The 17,129-nt window shown below is 35.3% G+C and overlaps 1 protein-coding gene across 1 annotated transcript; it reads left to right on the top strand.

Annotated features, from left to right (window-relative positions):
- Window positions 1-14,490, top strand: LOC106054206 (neuroligin-1-like). The gene is made up of 2 exons (XM_056006391.1): window positions 1-1,850; window positions 13,621-14,490. Exons 1-2 carry the CDS (start codon window positions 226-228, stop codon window positions 13,934-13,936), a joined length of 1,941 nt encoding a protein of 646 aa, XP_055862366.1. The 5' UTR covers window positions 1-225; the 3' UTR covers window positions 13,937-14,490.
- Window positions 14,491-17,129: the final 2,639 nt, after the last annotated feature.

The raw sequence follows: 17,129 nt of genomic DNA, 5'->3' as shown, positions 1-17,129 counted from the left end.
ATACAAAACTATATATATATAAGGAAACTGACTTTGTTAGTGAACGGACCTGAATAGAAGAGTATCGAAGGAATGCTGGGTAGAGTTTACCTTATGACAACTTACACTGAAAAGAAACTAATCAAATATAAGCAAACATTCACTTCTATTTCAGTCTACAAGGGGACATAGTCTCTACTCAATTTAGTTTTTCTTTCTGATCGATGTCGGATATATTATAGAGACATGAAGTTACCTGTTTACTCTGGACTTCTCCTGGTGGCTTCGGTTGTTATTTGTGGGGGTCAGATACTTATCAAAACGAAGGTGAGTGTGGACTCGCCAACAGAGTTTTGGGGGACTGCTAAGGCTGTCCAGTTTAACGGCACGTCTTACGTGGTGGCCAGTTTCCGGGGGATACAGTACGCTGTAGCTCCCGTAGGAGAAAAAAGATTTGCCAAACCGGAACCCTACGTATTCAATACGAACACATACAACGCGACTCAGTTTAAGAACATTTGCCACCAGCCAAAAACGAATGACACTTGTCAGAGAAGCTACACCATGGACGAAGATTGCTTGTATCTCAACATATACTCCCCGGTGCCGACCCTGACTGTTTCAGATGTGACCAACTCCACAGCGAATGCGACACTGCCAGATGCTTCCAACTCCTCGAGGGCTGTCCTGGTGTTTATCCACGGGGGTGGCTGGTACGAAGGGAACGGAAACTGCTACGACGCGTCTGTTGTGTCGGCCTACGGCGACATCGTGGTAGTGACATTCAACTACAGGCTCGGCGCCTTGGGTTTTCTTTCCACAGACGACGGGAACATCATGGGAAATCTCGGGCTGTTTGACCAACGTGAAGCTTTGAACTGGATCAGCAAGTACATCTGGTTGTTCGGCGGCGACCCTTCTAGAGTAACTATCAGTGGGCAGTCGGCAGGTGGTATCAGTGCATTGTTGCAAGGGTTATATCCCCAGAACGACAAACTATTCAGCAGGATAATTTCACAGAGCGGCAACCCTGCAGCGCCTAAAAGCGTCACGAAGTCTTTGTACAGCACATCTCTTCAGTTAGCCCAGATGCTGGGTTGTAATGTGTCAGGGGAAGGAAGAGGACTTGAGATCAAGGCGTGCCTCATGAAAGTTAATGCTTCCAGTTTCTCCCAAACTGTTGTTCCTCTCAGTCTTCCCATGTCCCTCGTGTATGAGCCGTCTGTTGACGGGGACATGGTCGCAGTGGATACGTTTGATCTATTTCAATCATCTCTGAAATCTAGCAGCAAAGTTTTGCCAGACAGTTTCCTCAATAAAGATCTCCTGGTGGGCTATACTGCAGACGACGGAGAAGTGATTTATAGGCTCAGGGCCTTAATCAGATCGAATGAAGCTAAAAACACGACAATGCTAAAGGAGGCTATTACCTCGCCAATTAGTATGTCTACATTGACAAACATCATAACCGAATTCTTTATCGACTCTTTCAACGATACCATAGACGATCTGATCCTTCAGGCAGTCCTGGATCGATACGTCGATTGGGGAAAGTTATCCGATACTTACTCTATAGGCTACCAAACGATAAAGTTGCTCACAGACATTGAGTTTGCTATTCCTATTTTGAATATTGCCTTGGGATCCTCCTTGGCACGCGACGCTAACTCTAGCTTCACGGGAAAGACATACGTCTACAGATTGAATCTTCCAATCACAAATAAGTATTATTTAAATAGCAACTTGCCGTGGTTTAAAGGCACCTCCCATTCTGACGATATCCCTTTTCTCTTCGGTAACGTCAATGACAGCAACTCGTATGACATCTCAAAGTCTGTGATGACATATTGGTCGAACTTTGTCAAAACTGGGTAAGTCAAATTTATAGTTATGTAAATAAATGAATAGTAGGCGCGGTGATTGAGTCGTAAAGCGCTTGGCTTCCCAACCGAGATCCCGGGTTCGATTCCTGGTGAAGACTGGGATTTTAATTTAGGGATCTTTGGGCGCCTCCACCCAGATCTAATGGGTACCTGACATTAGTTGGGGAAAAGTAAAGGCTTTTGGTCGTTGTGCTGGCCACATAACACCCTTGTTTATCGCGGGCCACAGATGATCTTAACATCACCTGCTCTATAGATCGAAAGGTCTGAAAGAGGAACTCTACTCCTGCTACTTTAAATAAATGAATAATAAAATGGGAAATTTCATACTTTGATATTTGCAAACAGCTTTACGAACTTGATGAAAAAAATTTTTTATTGACTTTCAACAAATACCTGATGATTATTAGAGATTTTGAGGACACACTTTGAACAATATCCCCACTTTGTTTTGTTTTCCTTTTTTTTAGAATCTGGTTGAGTTTTTAGCGGCCCCCGTAAGGGGAAAAAGCCGCTATTAGGTTTGTGCAAAATGTCCGTCTGTCCGTCTGTCCGTCTGTCCGTCTGTCCGTCTGTCCGTCTGTCACACTCAGATCTCGAAAACTAGAAGAGATATGAAAAATATCATTTCATCATTAAATCCGGCTTGAAAAGTTTAGGTGCAACGGCTACTTTTGGTTTTCTAAAAGCAAACCGTTTAATTTATAAAATTAATTATGCAAGCGATTTTTTCATAAAAATACACCAATTCTAAAACAATTACGTAAATGTAAGGGAGGCAATGTTACAATATGCTAACAAAGATGGACAATTTTTGTGTATTTTCAGTATCACTAAGTCAAATATATTTTTAAAATGTACAGAAAATGTTTACAACAAATACAAATAATAGTTAAAGACGTTTTTTCTGGTAAACTAGCTGCTAAAATTAAAAGAAAACATTTCTGTTTGTTTATAAAGGCTAATAATGCACTTTGTATGTAAATATCACGCACATTTTTTTAAATGGACTTTTTATGCAGCGATTTTCGTGCAGTAGCGTAACGTCGCAACATGATCAGGTGCTAAACCAATTCCTTAAACTTTTTTTTAAAAATCAGATTTTATTTATTTTTTGTTTAGTGCCCCCATCCGAATAAAAGAAGCTTATTTTTGTGCGTTTTGTCTGTTGGTCGGTCTGTCCGTCACGATTAGATTTAAAAAACTAGAACTCTAAAAGCTATTGAAAATCTGATTTACCCTTTAATGTTCCTCCCATAACATCTCAATAGTTTTAAGTATCTAAAATTGATTGTTCCGGATTTTTGTGTGCAAAACTAATCAACGCCAACAAATGTTTGTTTGCTCTTCTAACTTATATTACATTCAATTTCCATGCTTAAACGTTGCAAAAACACATTATCAATAATATTAATGCTAAATCATAATCTCTATACTGACTTATATTTCATTAAGTGTAAAAATGTTCCGGATATTGTTTTATAAAACATGAATTATGCCTAATGATTGTTTGAAATCGCATAAGGCTTTTAAAAAAAGTAATTTACTAGAATTGATTACTGAAAATTACTTTTTAGACATTTAATTTTCTTGTAAAACATAACATAGAATTTTTGTAATCGATAAAGAAAGTTCCGGATTTTGTTTCTTACAAATCGTCGTCAGAAATTTCCGAATTTATTTAAAAATCTACTAACGCGAAATAATTGTTTGAACTCCCTCTTCTAATTAATAAACAAATAATCTTCTCATTTACGAAATAATGTTTTTACGGATTTTTATGAAAAATATTTTAACTCACTACTCTCTTACAGTACATTTAACTTTCTACCTAAAACATTAAAAAATCTAATTATCGTTAATATTATGTTCCGATTTTTAAGGAAAACAGAATCCAAACACCAAAGTAAGGTATGAAAATCTCTCCACGTGGCTGTAGTACATCTAATTTTTATACGAGACCATCCAAAAAATTTAATTAACGGTATTACATTTATCTGAAATTCTCTTTTTCTTTTACTATTTATACAAACATCCGGAACAATCTATTATATAAACTTTTCAATTGTGTTCATACCTAAAAATTATTGCGATGTTTTGAAACGTAAAATAAAGGTTAATCAATTTTTAATAACTTTTAGTTGTTTTTTTTATATCAAGATAACGGACAGACCGACTGACAGACAAATCGCAAAAACAATGTGGCTTTGATCCTTTTTAAATAATATCTATTAGAACTCAGTGCACCAATGTCTATGAACCCTCGTTAAATATCTCGTGTAAATAAAGACATTTTTTTTTATGGTACCGGTACTAGCCTATTGTGAGGAAATGGAATTTTTTTTCTTTGACGTCATATGAATGGACTCTTTAAATGTAATGTTAAAAGAACGCACTCGGTGCACCAATGTCTATTAACCCTCGAAAAAATTGCTTGTATTAATGAAAACATATTTTAGTCTAACTAAGCCGTGTGACGTAGTGTTTTTTTTTCCTTTGACGTCACATGGAATGAATTCTTTAAATGAAATGCTAAAAGAACGCACTCGGTGCACCAATGTCTATGAACACTCGAGAAATGGCTCGTGTTGATAAAGGTGATTTTTAGTCTAGCTAGGCCTTGTGACGTAGTGTTTTTTTTTCCTTTGACGTCATATGGAATGAATTCTTTAAATGAAATGCTAAAAGAACGCACTCGGTGCACCAATGTCTATGAACACTCGATAAAAGGCTCGTAATGATGAAGGCGATTTTTATTCTAGCTAGGCCGTGTGACGTAGTGTTTTTTTTCCTTTGACGTCATATGGAATGAATTCTTTAAATGAAATGCTTAAAGAACGCACTCGGTGCACCAAAGTCTATGAACACTCGATAAAAGGCTCTTATAGATGAAGGCGATTTTTAGTCTAGCTAGGCCGTGTGACGTAGTGTTTTTTTTTCCCTCTGACGTTATATGGAATTAATTCTTCAAATGAAAAAAGAACTCGGTATAGTAATGTTTATTAAGCCTCGTTATGTGACTCGAGTTTAAAAAAGGAATGATATCTTGATTTAGATCTAATCTAGATTTTTTTAAAACTAGATCTAGATTTTTATTACAGTATATCTAGATCTGGATTTATATTCTAATTAAAATTATTTTGGAGTCTAGATCTAGAATTTCTAGATCTAGTTTAGACTAAAATAGACTAGATTAAGATGTAGAATTTCAATTTCTAAACTTAAAGTGAAAAAAAAAAAGTGTAGATTTTCATTTCCAAACGTTTTGATCAATATTGTAATGTTTTAATAAACTAAAACTAATCTACTATTTTTTTTATTAAATTTAAATTTAAATTTACGGCAAATGAATCTTTGAAACATTATTACTTTTGACCATCTGATGGCTGCCTGGTCGTGCCGTTTGCGCGCTGGACTGTCGTTCAGATTTATGGACGGCCCAGGGTTCAAACCCTGCCCGCTCCCATCCCCCGTCGTCCTGCGGGAGGTTTGGACTAGGAAGTAATTATCTTCAACTCTGAAGGAACATCCGAAACGTGTAAAACATTTTACATCAAAATTAAATCACCTCTTGAATATTATTTGCGAATATGCAGATCCGACAGGGATCCGACTTCGACGGGGGCCGCCTCTGAGTTTGTGTAACACAAACTCTCTTTTTAGCGGCCCCCGTAAGGGGAAAAAGCCGCTATTAGGTTTGTGCAAAATGTCCGTCTGTCCGTCTGTCCGTCTGTCCGTCTGTCCGTCTGTCCGTCTGTCAGTCTGTCCGTCTGTCACACTCAGATCTCGAAAACTAGAAGAGATATGAAAAATATTATTTCATCATTAAATCCGGCTTGAAAAGTTTAGGTGCAACGGCTACTTTTGGTTTTCTAAAAGCAAACCGTTTAATTTATAAAATTAATTATGCAAGCGATTTTTTCATAAAAATACACCAATTCTAAAACAATTACGTAAATGTAAGGGAGGCAATGTTACAATATGCTAACAAAGATGGACAATTTTTGTGTATTTTCAGTATCACTAAGTCAAATATATTTTTAAAATGTACAGAAAATGTTTACAACAAATACAAATAATAGTTAAAGACGTTTTTTCTGGTAAACTAGCTGCTAAAATTAAAAGAAAACATTTCTGTTTGTTTATAAAGGCTAATAATGCACTTTGTATGTAAATATCACGCACATTTTTTTAAATGGACTTTTTATGCAGCGATTTTCGTGCAGTAGCGTAACGTCGCAACATGATCAGGTGCTAAACCAATTCCTTAAACTTTTTTTTAAAAATCAGATTTTATTTATTTTTTGTTTAGTGCCCCCATCCGAATAAAAGAAGCTTATTTTTGTGCGTTTTGTCTGTTGGTCGGTCTGTCCGTCACGATTAGATTTAAAAAACTAGAACTCTAAAAGCTATTGAAAATCTGATTTACCCTTTAATGTTCCTCCCATAACATCTCAATAGTTTTAAGTATCTAAAATTGATTGTTCCGGATTTTTGTGTGCAAAACTAATCAACGCCAACAAATGTTTGTTTGCTCTTCTAACTTATATTACATTCAATTTCCATGCTTAAACGTTGCAAAAACACATTATCAATAATATTAATGCTAAATCATAATCTCTATACTGACTTATATTTCATTAAGTGTAAAAATGTTCCGGATATTGTTTTATAAAACATGAATTATGCCTAATGATTGTTTGAAATCGCATAAGGCTTTTAAAAAAAGTAATTTACTAGAATTGATTACTGAAAATTACTTTTTAGACATTTAATTTTCTTGTAAAACATAACATAGAATTTTTGTAATCGATAAAGAAAGTTCCGGATTTTGTTTCTTACAAATCGTCGTCAGAAATTTCCGAATTTATTTAAAAATCTACTAACGCGAAATAATTGTTTGAACTCCCTCTTCTAATTAATAAACAAATAATCTTCTCATTTACGAAATAATGTTTTTACGGATTTTTATGAAAAATATTTTAACTCACTACTCTCTTACAGTACATTTAACTTTCTACCTAAAACATTAAAAAATCTAATTATCGTTAATATTATGTTCCGATTTTTAAGGAAAACAGAATCCAAACACCAAAGTAAGGTATGAAAATCTCTCCACGTGGCTGTAGTACATCTAATTTTTATACGAGACCATCCAAAAAATTTAATTAACGGTATTACATTTATCTGAAATTCTCTTTTTCTTTTACTATTTATACAAACATCCGGAACAATCTATTATATAAACTTTTCAATTGTGTTCATACCTAAAAATTATTGCGATGTTTTGAAACGTAAAATAAAGGTTAATCAATTTTTAATAACTTTTAGTTGTTTTTTTTATATCAAGATAACGGACAGACCGACTGACAGACAAATCGCAAAAACAATGTGGCTTTGATCCTTTTTAAATAATATCTATTAGAACTCAGTGCACCAATGTCTATGAACCCTCGTTAAATATCTCGTGTAAATAAAGACATTTTTTTTTATGGTACCGGTACTAGCCTATTGTGAGGAAATGGAATTTTTTTTCTTTGACGTCATATGAATGGACTCTTTAAATGTAATGTTAAAAGAACGCACTCGGTGCACCAATGTCTATTAACCCTCGAAAAAATTGCTTGTATTAATGAAAACATATTTTAGTCTAACTAAGCCGTGTGACGTAGTGTTTTTTTTTCCTTTGACGTCACATGGAATGAATTCTTTAAATGAAATGCTAAAAGAACGCACTCGGTGCACCAATGTCTATGAACACTCGAGAAATGGCTCGTGTTGATAAAGGTGATTTTTAGTCTAGCTAGGCCTTGTGACGTAGTGTTTTTTTTTCCTTTGACGTCATATGGAATGAATTCTTTAAATGAAATGCTAAAAGAACGCACTCGGTGCACCAATGTCTATGAACACTCGATAAAAGGCTCGTAATGATGAAGGCGATTTTTATTCTAGCTAGGCCGTGTGACGTAGTGTTTTTTTTCCTTTGACGTCATATGGAATGAATTCTTTAAATGAAATGCTTAAAGAACGCACTCGGTGCACCAAAGTCTATGAACACTCGATAAAAGGCTCTTATAGATGAAGGCGATTTTTAGTCTAGCTAGGCCGTGTGACGTAGTGTTTTTTTTTCCCTCTGACGTTATATGGAATTAATTCTTCAAATGAAAAAAGAACTCGGTATAGTAATGTTTATTAAGCCTCGTTATGTGACTCGAGTTTAAAAAAGGAATGATATCTTGATTTAGATCTAATCTAGATTTTTTTAAAACTAGATCTAGATTTTTATTACAGTATATCTAGATCTGGATTTATATTCTAATTAAAATTATTTTGGAGTCTAGATCTAGAATTTCTAGATCTAGTTTAGACTAAAATAGACTAGATTAAGATGTAGAATTTCAATTTCTAAACTTAAAGTGAAAAAAAAAAAGTGTAGATTTTCATTTCCAAACGTTTTGATCAATATTGTAATGTTTTAATAAACTAAAACTAATCTACTATTTTTTTTATTAAATTTAAATTTAAATTTACGGCAAATGAATCTTTGAAACATTATTACTTTTGACCATCTGATGGCTGCCTGGTCGTGCCGTTTGCGCGCTGGACTGTCGTTCAGATTTATGGACGGCCCAGGGTTCAAACCCTGCCCGCTCCCATCCCCCGTCGTCCTGCGGGAGGTTTGGACTAGGAAGTAATTATCTTCAACTCTGAAGGAACATCCGAAACGTGTAAAACATTTTACATCAAAATTAAATCACCTCTTGAATATTATTTGCGAATATGCAGATCCGACAGGGATCCGACTTCGACGGGGGCCGCCTCTGAGTTTGTGTAACACAAACTCTCTTTGTAATCTTGTTTGTTTTCAAGCAGATACTTGAAATAAACAGAGTTGAAGCTAGGGGCTGAAACAAATGTGATACATACATATATTAAACATAAATAATAGAATCACCAGGGACCAAGTTATCTTTTCTCTCTTAAAAACTTGGTCCCTGGTGCTGCTATTATTTATGTTTAATATATATACTTAAAATAAAACAGAAAAAAGAGAGAGAGAGAGAGAGGTATGGAGAAATGAGGGTCAATAAAAGGAACCCCCAAAGAAATCTGTTAGAAATTAAATACAAGAATATTGGGAGAAATTTGGAAATAACAAGAGAAACGAAAAATGTCAAGGAAGAGATATTAAAAAATCACTCTTGCCATCTAAACAAAACAAATTAAATTTGCGCAAGAGCTTAGAAATTTAAGTGTATAATTCTGCTTAAAAATATCTTTAAAAAAAAAACAAACTTATCTACACTTCCTATTTTCTGTACACCGTAAATAGCAGAATATCTAGATATATAGATGGGAATTTCCAATGTACGTAATATAGAGATCAGAATCTAGACTTACACATTTCACCTTTCAGCAATAGCAAGCCGCCTGAATTTGCATTTGAGATCGTCTTTATAGGTCTACCTTTGTACTGGTCTACGTTGAAGCCCTGTAAAACAAAAGACAAGCAACAAAAATAATACTTACGTGACCAGTAGTCATTCGCATCTTGTTTTAAGGTGATTCCATAAACATAGAAATAAATAGACTGGTCGAAAGGAATTGGTTTCATGTAATGAAAACACATTTTTTTTGAAAATACACTTTTGCATTCAATCTACGTTTGTTTTTTGTTCATGGTTTCCCTGATCTATGATCAATGTCTCAACACTTCAAATTGTTAGAGTTAGTGTATGGTGGCTCGTCTCAATAATAATAATAATAATTTAATTTCTACATGCTGTTAACAAACATAATGTAGGCTAATCAAATAAGCAAAACTCAAAACAAGTTTATAACTGAAAATAATAAGAACACTTTGATCTACTAGGCCTATACAAGTTACACCACAGAAAGAGTTGTAATAATTATTGCGCTTACAATAAGATATAGGCTATGGTTATTTTTATATTGCTGATAATAGCTGTGTAATACAACACTCTATCAACAAAAACATTGCGTTTGACAAAATCTTTGGGTGATTCTTATTTACCATTGACCTCAGATGATCTTTACATCATCTGCTCTGGGTAATTTGGGTGATTCTTATTCCCTTTAAAAAAAATCAATAATAATCATTGGAGGGGGCCCCCAAAAGAATGTCCGAAATTTGTTTTTACATAAAGATATTACGCCATTATCTCATGTCATGGTGTCGAATGTCAAAATGCAGGGGCCCCTTAAGAGGTCAATTCACCCCAGGCCCCCAAAGCTCTAGCTACGCCACTGGACTCATTGCGCCTGGACCCATGACTTTCAGAGGCTGACAGTGACCATTAAAAGAAAGAGATTTATTATTTTAATGAAGACTTACGAGCATTGATTGTCCAGACATAGTCACCAGAGACAGTCTTGGCAATGCGAGAGTCATAACGGGGCCTCGAATATTTGTAGGATGAGCTTACAGTGACAAAAAAAATATATTTTCTTTATCTCGGAGAACCTTAAAACGGTTGCACCATTAGCCACCCCCTAAGGCCCCCTCTAATAGTTACTTTTAAAAGGTTCTACATGCATTACGATTTCTTTAGTAGTACATTCTGATTCGATCCAAATTTTGTTATGTCAAACCAACTTTCTAGTTCTAGTCTTATGATAGAAGAGCATCGCTGTTTCTTGAAACCGGGCTTAACGGATTCCCTTCTAAGTCACTGGTTTGGGTGTTAGATCTTCTTCTTCTTCTAGCCAGCTTTATTGCTGCTGAGCTGTGAGCTCTTTTGCAGACTGTGTCAAGGAAAAAAAGTGTGCTGTTTTCTTCAGTTGTTCAGCACTGCCGTAAAGGGTGTTGGTTATGTTGGGCTGTAGTGGAAGTAGGGTCTGCCTAAGGTGGATTAGGGAGGGGCATTCAAAGAGGAAATGGTTTACGGTTTCAAAGGGGTGGGCGCAGTGTCTGCAAAGGGGGAGTTGTGTGGAGTTTATTTTGTTCAGGTGGTAATTTAATAGTGGTGTGTGTCCTGTTCTTAGTTGGAAGATTGTAGATTGTTCTTTGCGGGGGAGGAAGTTAATACTGTCCAGTTTGTTAGGCGTAGTCATTTCTTTGTACATTGCTCTGCCTGTGTTCCCTGATGCCCATTGGTTGAGCCACTCCTCTTTGTGATTGTTGACTAACATTGACCTTAGGGTGAGGTAGTTAACAGGTCTATCTGGTTGTTCCATAGATGAACCTGCCTTTGATAGCTTATCTGCCTTTTCATTTCCCATGATGCCAATGTGTCCAGGGATCCACGGATTATCACAATGAGTGTTGTCAACTCTCTTGGGCTGTTTGAGGTGCTGCTGTTAAGTGCTTGCAGAGTAGATTGGGAGTCTGTAAAGACAACAATATCTGATGGTGGTTGCACTCCTTCATATAATTTGTTTTCCACTGTCTGTAGTGCTTAATTTCGGCTGGGAAGTTTGAGCAGTAATCGCCACAGGGTGCGCTTATCTCAAAGTGTTTATTTTTAGGGAAGACCAGGAAGGCACAAAGACCAGCATTGATAGTGGCTTTGAAAGCCGATCCGTCTGTATAAATATGGATAGCTGTTTTTTGATAGCTTTCAATTGTTTCAACCATGCCTACTTTGAGCTCCAGTGGGTTTGATTCTTTTGTTAAAGTGTTATTTAGTAAATGTGTTTTGATGGTTGGTTGTTTATAGTTTAGTACGGGTGTAATGTTTGAAAACCTGGTAATTTTTTCTCTGTTATTGGGTAGGTGGTGTTTTAGGGCTAGTTCGTCAGTAAGTTGGATCAGAGTCCTTTGCTTTTTTTGGTTGTTTCTCCTATTTCTCTGTGTTAGTAATTTATTTGGATGATCGTCCTCCAACCTTCTGTATCTCTCAATAGCTTCTAATGCTGCTCTGTTGCGCCTTAACTTAAGAGGTTCAATATTGGAGTCTAGGTGTTTTATTATGTTTAATCTTTGTGATGCCTTTTCTTTTAAATCTGCCATAAAGTGTTTTAGAGACAGTCTTTGGTCTAGTTTTACACCAAGATATGTTGGATTTTCTTCTTTATTTATTTGCTGTGAGTCTATTTTTAGGATGTAGTTTCTTTTTGCTGTTTTGTTGCTGTGGCTAAAGATTGAATAAACTGACTTTTCTTTGTTTATTTCCATTTTCCATAATTTTGAATATGTGGAGATAGTTGTGAGGGCTCTATTTAGTTTGGATCTAGTCAGCACTGGATATTTCTCTGTAGTCCAAATTAAAAGGTCGTCTGCATAAAGTGCCTTATTGACCGAAATGAGGTCCGGGAGGTCATTCATGAAGATTAGAAAGAGAGTGCAGCTAAGGGCTGAACCTTGTGGTAGTCCTTCTTCCAAACTTTTTTTTTACTAGAGATGGCACCTTCGAATCGGGTTTGGATGGTTCTGTTTTTTAAGAATGCCCTGATCCAGCTGTACATTTTTCCATGGATGCCCATTTTTTAGATAAATAAAATATAATAGAGCGACAAAACCTTTAGCACTAATAACGGATCTAAATTAATTTTCCTCACATATAACATACAATTTTACAATCTTAGCTCCTGTCAGGACTGAGTCAGCCTGGGACTCCTGTTAACTTTAGAGGAGAAGGGGGGCAATTCAGGTTGTTGACTTCAAGGTTGTTTTTGTTTTGGATTGTTTTGCTTTGTGAGATGTATCTTTGAATGGAATGTAGCTCATAGTAAAACAGTGTGGTTTTTGTTCCTAGTCCAAGACAGTTGGATTTTAAGGTTATAGAGTTGAAGTATAGACTCATTATTTCTGTAATAATTCTGTATAGCTATTATTCAGTCTATGGGATATTGAGCTGCTATATACAAATTGTTACTGGATATTTCATTTGGCAGAACTGTGCCTGTAATGTATTGATATGAATGATATGAACATATGTCCGTGAATCGGCATTCTGAATCTTCATTCTGTCGTTATATGTGTCGTTACGGTATTGTTCAGGAGTTTGTTACATTTAGTATTAAGCATTGAAATCAGAAAAGAACCTTCACAGCTCCCTTATCTTATACATACAGACGTTCCTTCAAAGAAGATAATTACATCCCTTGCCAAGAGAACTAAGTCTAGGTCTAACTAGTGACTACTTACACTTATAAAGGACTACTAAAAAAAGAAAGAGAATGCTCTGAGGCTTAGATCTTGAGTCATTGATGTTATCCACAAGACACTACCATACTCTGTTTCAAATTTCTTTGACGACTTTCAATCAAAAACGATCAATCTTAAAAGTGATAGCGGAGTCGTTGATCCTTCTGGTGGCTGATTTCAAAGCTAAAGCTGCCTCACCTTGTCCAACAAAATAGTTCTAGAAGTCAGTAAGGAAGGTCTAGATTCTGCAAAGAACTCCAGTGTAAACGCAACATTGTATGGGATAGTATGGAGTAGTATGGAGTAGTATGGAGTAGTATGGGGTAGTATGGGGTAGTATGGAGTAGTCAACTGGATACCCAGCACAAAGTTGATGCAACAGCTGCCCTAACCTGAATGGAACCTTGCCATTTTTGTTTTGCCAAGACATAAAATAAAACGACATAAAAGCCAATATATGGGGCTTCCAGATGAAAATTGTACAGGACTTACACATTCTTAAGTCCTCTCTTGTTTGTAAACATTTAATTCTGGTTGAATCTAAAGCTACACTTTGTGTTCAAATGTGAACATTGTTTTTATATTGCTTATGTAGTTAATTTTTTTAAAGCAATTTTTAAAATTATCTTTTTAATTTATTGTTTTTAGAAATCCCAACCTCCAAGTCTGGAACCAAACAACTACAAATGTAGCCACGAACTGGACAGTCTTTTCAACAATCGACAAATCATATCTGGACATTTCCTCCCCTTCTGTAATGAAGCAACAGCTGGCCTCTGAGAATCAACACTTCTGGGGTGAATTTCTGCCCAGACTAGTATCCAGACTGATTAGTAGCGCTGAGGAGTCAACAACGACCACGTCTCCTAAGGCGTGTCCGAGTGCAAACAGTGGGGCAACCCTAACGCTGACTTCTAGTTTCTTGATAATATTTTTAGTTTTGTCGTTCTTAGCTTCTCCCTAAACTATCTCATGTAGGCCAGAGGCGTAGCTAGGGTGGAGGAGGGAGGGGGAGAATTTGAAAATCCCCCCCGGGACCACTTCAGGGGAGCCCCCAAATGAGTGATTTTACATTAAATATTAAATATTACGCAAAATGCAGGGGCCCCCAAAGAGTTCAAGTCCCCCGGGCCGCCAAATGATGGCCAATTCCTAATTACGCCATTGATGTAGGCCTTATGTAAACTTTGTGTCTGTTGTCTTTATATCATCCTCCTTACAGATGAAGTCGTTATGTACTTCTATAGAAACGTGACGTTTCAAACGTGACTCCCCCCAACCCCCGTGTTTTTGTTTTCGCTAGACGTTTCACGCTGGGAATTGTCTAATAAATTAGAAACAAAAATAAAATAACTTTTAGTAAATACATTCCTTTATAGAACATTTTTACATTACCTCTATTCAATTTGTAACTTCGTTAAAACTTTAAATAAAACCTAAATTCTGGGTTGGTGGACGCAATTCTCGAAAACGGTCCAAATGATTTTCCCAGAAATTTGTGTATCGTTGGGGAAAGAATGAATCTCATTCACCAATCGTAAACAAACAACATTTAGCCACGCGGTTCTCTTTCTCTTCTATACAAATTACGTAATACACACAGGCTGTCAGGTGACAGTTTTTTCCATTGTTTTATCAATATTATCACGTGGCTAAATGTTGTTTGTTTACGATTGGTGAATGAGGTCCATTACTAATTCGTTGGCAACACTGGGACACCTCTAGTTTGATCTTTATAATTTGTCAAAGTAAAAAGAAAAATAAATGTAAATTTAGGCCTACTAGAAAATAACAAAATATTAATCTGGAACGGACTAAATGTCTTCGGGTATTTCCGCATTCATTTCAGAGTCTAATTAATGTTCAAGACAATTGTGCGCACCATTTTCTAAGTCTAGATCTAAAGGCCTGTCACTGGAATATTATAAAGTGTAGTAGATAGGCCTATCATAGACATAAATAAATATAGACTGGAAGTAGGAAGTTATTTTTATTTGGGGGAAGTCAAATATGTTTTATGTACTATATCTATGTGAAAAAAAAAATGGCGGCAATTGAGCTTTAAATTCTAGTACTAACATTTCAGCCAATTATGATCTTTAGTTTTGAAAAGTACAAAACTGCCATATTCCCAATATTTTGCCTTTGTTTCATAATCATAGACATAGGCAAATATATATAGGTTTGTGATGTGGATCTATGTTTGTTGACATGGCTTCTTTATTAATGTATGGCGATCGTCTTATCGATTCAAATTGTTAGAATTAGTTTTTAGTCAAAAAAGTCAAAGAAAATGAGCAGAACGTGCTCTAATGTTCGTAGTACGATAGGCCAAGGATAAATTCTAAAGTTTGAAAAAAAATTGAATATTATAGGCCTACACAGTAACTTTCAGTTTCAGTAAGTCAGAATAATTCAGTATCACTGTGACTGTCACTAATTTAATATTGATAGATCTAAATTTTAAAAATATGACTAATATTTGTAATAACTAGGTCTAATACTTTTCATACTTTTTACTACTAACTATTAAACTAGTCAGTCTATCATCTATGCATGCAGACTATAGACTAGATCTAGTATAAGTATAGATTATAGATCTAGTGACAATCTAGTCCTAGACTATTTATAAAGGCCTACTAACTATAGACTAGACTATACAGATTACAATTATAGTTTATAGTAGGCTATAGTAGTATAGTACTAGTAGTAAGTAGTATTTTTTTACTATAGTATTTATATAGACTAGATCTAAATCTAGTAGGCCTATTTAAAACTATTTATAATTATTTTAATTATGTAAATTTAATAGATTTGGTAGGCACGATTAGAGATATAATAATACAGAAGGGGTTCTATCAATTATATAGGTTATGGCTGAAAAAAACAACAACTATAAATACTTTTAATTTTACACTGCTCATAACTGCTGTATAACTCATACAAACTTATCTTTTCCCAAATGTTTCCCATAATAATTTTTACTTTATCTTCCAGTCTATATATATATATGTCTATGAGGCCTATACATTCCACTTAACCAGGATTCTTTCTCATAGGAGAAAAAAAAAGGGGGGTGGGTGGGGAATGGGTCGGTGCAAAAAGTGTTTCGTTGTTCGTTTAATCTAACATTTATTACTGCATTAGTTATCAAGTGAAACACAATCACCCTGTCAGCTGTATAAAGAAGGCATTGTCTTTTTTTTTTAAATAAATATGTTTCATGTTTTTCATGTTACCATATGTGTATATATTCATTTGTATTTATCATTCAACAAACTTGAACAATATTTTTAGTGAAAATAAATCTAAGCATTAAAACCACTGGCAGACCCTTCTTCATAGAACCTAGATGTATATCTAGATACTATTCTACTTCTACTAGGCTAATTAACTCGAACTTGTGACTGAATTTGTTAAAACTATGAAAAATATATCTATATTTTAAAACTCTGAAAACAATCTAAACCTAGTTATTATTTAGAAAAGATTTTCAGTCGATCAGCTGGGCACGGTATTTGTGAGGATAACCCAGTTTTGAAGATTTGAATGAAAGTGAACTTATTTAATTCTAGAGAAATGTAACATAAAGTACGACTATATTAATACATGGATACGAAGAGTCCATACATGAAACACTATATAAAGAAACTTCTGCAATTTATACGATAAAATAGTATAACATTCGAGTATTTGCAGATATAATCTTTTTTTCCTTATATAAAAAAAATAATTTGTTGGCTAACTTTTTAAAGTTTTAAAGATTGTGTTAGTTTCTGTAAGTTCTCTCCTTCCCAGGTCCAGTCAGTTATACTGGCCACACTGCCTGTAGTCAACACAGAACGTACAAAGTGTATACCTTAGAAATGGGAGATAATCCGAATAGGTAAAGAGTGAGCGGAGGGGGGGGGGTACCTCGATTATTTAAAATATATTTGCACTAGTGCAGTATGATCAACAAACGTTAAGTACACGAAGGTCATGGGTCAATTCAAACAAAAAAAAAAGGAAAGTTTGCGTATTGAAGTATTGCTAACAGCACACGTTTCTAATTGTACACTTCACAAAGTGCACACTTCGCCAAGTTTTGCTCAATGCGGACTTCGTTAAATGCAGACTTCGCTAAATGCACACTTCGCTAACCCAAACTTTGCTAC

Source organism: Biomphalaria glabrata, chromosome 12 (assembly GCF_947242115.1).
Source record: "Biomphalaria glabrata chromosome 12, xgBioGlab47.1, whole genome shotgun sequence".
Classification (NCBI taxonomy): Eukaryota; Metazoa; Mollusca; class Gastropoda; family Planorbidae; genus Biomphalaria; species Biomphalaria glabrata.
Note: the sequence above shows the minus strand (reverse complement) of the source record. Positions and strands in the feature narration are given on the sequence as shown.

What these genes read in the sequence shown, in the direction of transcription:
- LOC106054206 (XM_056006391.1), top strand. Translation starts at nt 226, where the DNA reads ATGAAGTTACCTGTTTACTCTGGACTTCTCCTGGTGGCTTCGGTTGTT. An exon ending in TCGAACTTTGTCAAAACTGG is followed by an intron (nt 1,851 to 13,620) that starts GTAAGTCAAATT and finishes TATTGTTTTTAG; the next exon opens with AAATCCCAACCTCCAAGTCT.